Below are 3,462 nucleotides of genomic sequence, written 5' to 3'. Positions count from 1 at the left end.
GCCATCCACACGCAGGTCCCAGCCGAGTCCGTCCGGTTGCCCGAACAGTCCCAGCCGAGTCCCGCGGCTTCCAGCCAAGGCCCGACGTACCCAACCCTTAGAGCCAATCCTTTTCCCGAAGTTACGGATCTATTTTGCCGACTTCCCTTATCTACATTGTTCTATCAACTAGAGGCTGTTCACCTTGGAGACCTGCTGCGGTTATGAGTACGACCAGGCGCAAAAATTATTCATTCCCTTGGATTTTCAAGGACTGTCGAGAACGCACCGGACCCGACAGAGGTGTCGAGCTCTACCCGCCATTGAACCCTAGCTCCGGACAAACCGATTTCAGGGTGGTAGACGGTTAAGGAGAAAAGATAACTCTTCCCGGGGCCCTCGCCAGTGTCTCCAAGTTCATTTACGTTGCCGTTAAAAATCTGCATCCTGGTTCCGGAATCTTAACCGGATTCCCTTTCGATAGGCGGCGTGAACAAGCACGCACTTTGAAACGGAGCTTCCCTATCTCTTAGGATCGACTAACCCATGTCCAACTGCTGTTACCATGGAACCTTTCTCCACTTCAGTCTTCAAGGTTCTCACTTGAATATTTGCTACTACCACCAAGATCTGCACTAGAGGCCGTTTCACCCAGCATCACTGCCTAGGCTTCTTCACTGACCTCCACGCCTGCCTACTCGTCAGCGCGTCACTTAAACGCTGACGGCGAGGTATGGGTAACACGCTTGAGCGCCATCCATTTTCAGGGCTAGTTCATTCGGCAGGTGAGTTGTTACACACTCCTTAGCGGATTCCGACTTCCATGGCCACCGTCCTGCTGTCTAGATGAACTAACACCTTTTGCCTCGATATATTGATGGATATTTTAGCGGTTGTCGGATGGTGTCTTCTTTTGGTACTCCTGCAAGACTGTGCCAAGTTCGCAAGCGGCGGCACACAAATTTGCGATCGCGTCTGACGGTAGTAGCTGTACTCGTCTCCATTGTAGAATATATTTCTAGCCTTGCGGGTGCACCCTGGTATCGTTATTGCGCTCTGGAGTGGACTGAGAGGATGGCGGTATCCATGTGAGGAGCAGGGACGCTGCTGCTCATACTGCTACCCCCTTCCCTCTCATTCCCTCTGGACGCCAGCAGATCCTGAGATGTCCAGAGCGTGAGTAATCACCGGTGAGCCGGGACGGGCTGATGCCCATTGTGAGAATGGAGCAAGGGCCCAGAGCGCTGGGCTCCTGGATACACCCAAATTGCAAGCCTGTCGGATATCCATGGCAAACTGTGAGCCTCTGAGAGTCCGTGCGAGTTTGATCCATTAGAAGCATGCTACGGAAATTCACTTGGATTGATTGGGTGTCCTGAGCTCATCCGAGAAGCAAAACCCAATTTATTGAGCAACAAACACAGGCATAGTCTAATGCATACAGATTATACAGTACATACAGGCAGCTGCATTGAGGAAGCCAGGGGAAATGCAGTGCTCACCTCCAACAGGCAGAACACCATCACTGAGTGACCGCCCTCCCACGAGCGGCCCTGGTAACCTACTAGGCGGCATCACGTACAAATGCAACGCTAGAGCACCAGCCCGCTGATCGTAATTGTGCTTGGGCGTACAGGCCGGCAAGGACTGTGCTGATCGGATGAGCTAGGCGCAGCATCGAGGCCTGAGGTACTGATGCATGAGGAACACCGGGCAGCGAGTCGGGAGTACCTCAGGCGGGGGTGTCTCGGAAGGCATTGCTGTTCGCTTTGTGCTCGCAGTCTGACAGAGCCTGATACCGATGTGAAACGCACATCACGTCAGGCGGGGACAGCGGCGGGACCTGGGCGCATGCAGCAATCAGTGTCCTTTCAGAACGCCAAAGCCGGGGCTGCGCGGCGGAAGGAGGTACAGGAAAGGCGCGAGCCTCGCCAGGATCTGCCGACTTTCGCAGGAAAGGACCCCCTTCGAATCCTAGCCCGTGCGAGGCCCGCGCGGAGACGGGGGATATATGGTACACACTTTGAGCAATGTTTCACCGGGCACACGCAGCAACATGCCTGATTCGTAGTTCAGAAAGCGATATTGTACATACCTACCTCGCGTGCGGGCCGATGGGAATTGCGCGGCGAGTCCGGTACGATTTCTTGCCGTGCATTTGTTAGCGGAGTCCTGTGCGTATTGCGCCGCCGCGCATGGCAGGGTAATCGCAGGGTAATCTGGAGATCTAGCTTAAACAGACGAGATCAGTATCATCAAGGGAGTCGCGCAAGAGCGGAAGCGCGTACGATCACAGTCGGCGTAGCGATGTATGCGTTGCTAGAGCGAGTGGCGGTGAGAAGAGTGTACGAGACGCCGGCGCGAGGTGCGCCCATAACTCGGCTAAACAGACGCCCATCCACCCACCTTCTTCGAACCGCTACGCTAAGGTCGAGCCATGTCGCGTCGCGAGGTGGCGTTTGCTCAGCGGCCAGTCGCTGGTCCGAGACGCACTCTATGACGTACCAGCCCAGCCCGGCTCGCCGATCGTCACTGATGGTCTCTGAGATCTGACCACGGCCCACCACGGCGGCCCGTGGTGCCCCACCGCTCTGCCACAGTAGACCGTCTACACCACTAGCTCGTCTCAAGAATTCACGACGGTACTCTCGCAACCACGCCGATCGACACCGATCTCCGCAAAACTCGGAGTCACCGCGCTTGGCCTCTTGGGGTCGTCCGATCCTCTGGGGAATGTTTTGCACCTTGTTTCCTCCCTCCATCTTGCCAACTCTCGAGGTATGGCCAGCATGAACATGAGTATATGCACTGTCTCACTAGAAGTGCAGAGGACCGATCTCGTCGTTGCAATACGACAACCTCACGCACTCTCTTCACATTCAACTCCGGGTCCCAACCCGACACCGTTCACCCACACTCGACCGCGTCTTCGCCTTTAGAAGAGTCCAAAATGTCACTCGAGGACAAGCTGAACGCCGCGCTCACCTCGCGCGAGAAACGGCTCATCCGGCGCAGACTCTACGACCCCTCCGCGGACGCGCACCTCGTCGACTTCTCCACAAACGACTACCTCTCCCTCTCGCGCTCGCCCGACCTCCGCGCCCGCTTCCTCGCGCGCCTCGCCGCCGCCCCCGACGTCCTCGGATCTGGGGGCTCGCGCCTGCTCGTGAACGGACACGCGCACGCGGCGTTAGAGGCGCGTCTCGCGGGCTTCTTCCGCGCGCCCGCCGCGCTGCTCTTCAACTCCGGGTTCGACGCGAACGCGGGCTTCTTCGCGTGCGTGCCGCAACCGGGGGATGCAGTCGTGTTCGACGAGCACATCCACGCGTCTGTGCACGATGGGGTGCGCGCATCGCGGGTGGCCGCGCGGGTGCCGTTCGCGCACAACTCGATACCCGCGCTGCGGGTGGCGCTCGAGCGGTTACGCCAAGACAGGCCGGCGTTGGTGAGCGGCGGGAGCAGCGTGTTCGTCGCGGTGGAGAC

At 57.8% G+C, this 3,462-nt stretch overlaps 1 protein-coding gene across 1 annotated transcript, besides 5 other annotated features; it reads left to right on the top strand.

Annotated features, from left to right (window-relative positions):
- Positions 1-18: 18 nt before the first annotated feature.
- Positions 19-207: a sequence feature (Protein overlapping with rRNA (TRAVEDRAFT_137643, EIW51283.1) was converted to a misc_feature.).
- Positions 204-338: a sequence feature (Protein overlapping with rRNA (TRAVEDRAFT_41103, EIW51282.1) was converted to a misc_feature.).
- Positions 339-359: 21 nt separating this feature from the next.
- Positions 360-468: a sequence feature (Protein overlapping with rRNA (TRAVEDRAFT_41103, EIW51282.1) was converted to a misc_feature.).
- Positions 469-512: 44 nt separating this feature from the next.
- Positions 513-538: a sequence feature (Protein overlapping with rRNA (TRAVEDRAFT_41103, EIW51282.1) was converted to a misc_feature.).
- Positions 539-607: 69 nt separating this feature from the next.
- Positions 608-703: a sequence feature (Protein overlapping with rRNA (TRAVEDRAFT_41103, EIW51282.1) was converted to a misc_feature.).
- Positions 704-2,920: 2,217 nt separating this feature from the next.
- TRAVEDRAFT_76029 (PLP-dependent transferase) lies at positions 2,921-3,460 on the top strand (the record flags this gene model as incomplete). The annotated part of the gene is made up of 1 exon (XM_008047641.1): positions 2,921-3,460. A coding segment is annotated over one exon (540 nt), but the record flags the coding sequence as incomplete, so codon positions are not given.
- Between the last annotated feature and the right edge of the window lie 2 nt (positions 3,461-3,462).

Source organism: Trametes versicolor (assembly GCF_000271585.1).
Source record: "Trametes versicolor FP-101664 SS1 unplaced genomic scaffold TRAVEscaffold_96, whole genome shotgun sequence".
NCBI classification, from domain to species: Eukaryota; Fungi; Basidiomycota; class Agaricomycetes; order Polyporales; family Polyporaceae; genus Trametes; species Trametes versicolor.
Note: the sequence above shows the minus strand (reverse complement) of the source record. Positions and strands in the feature narration are given on the sequence as shown.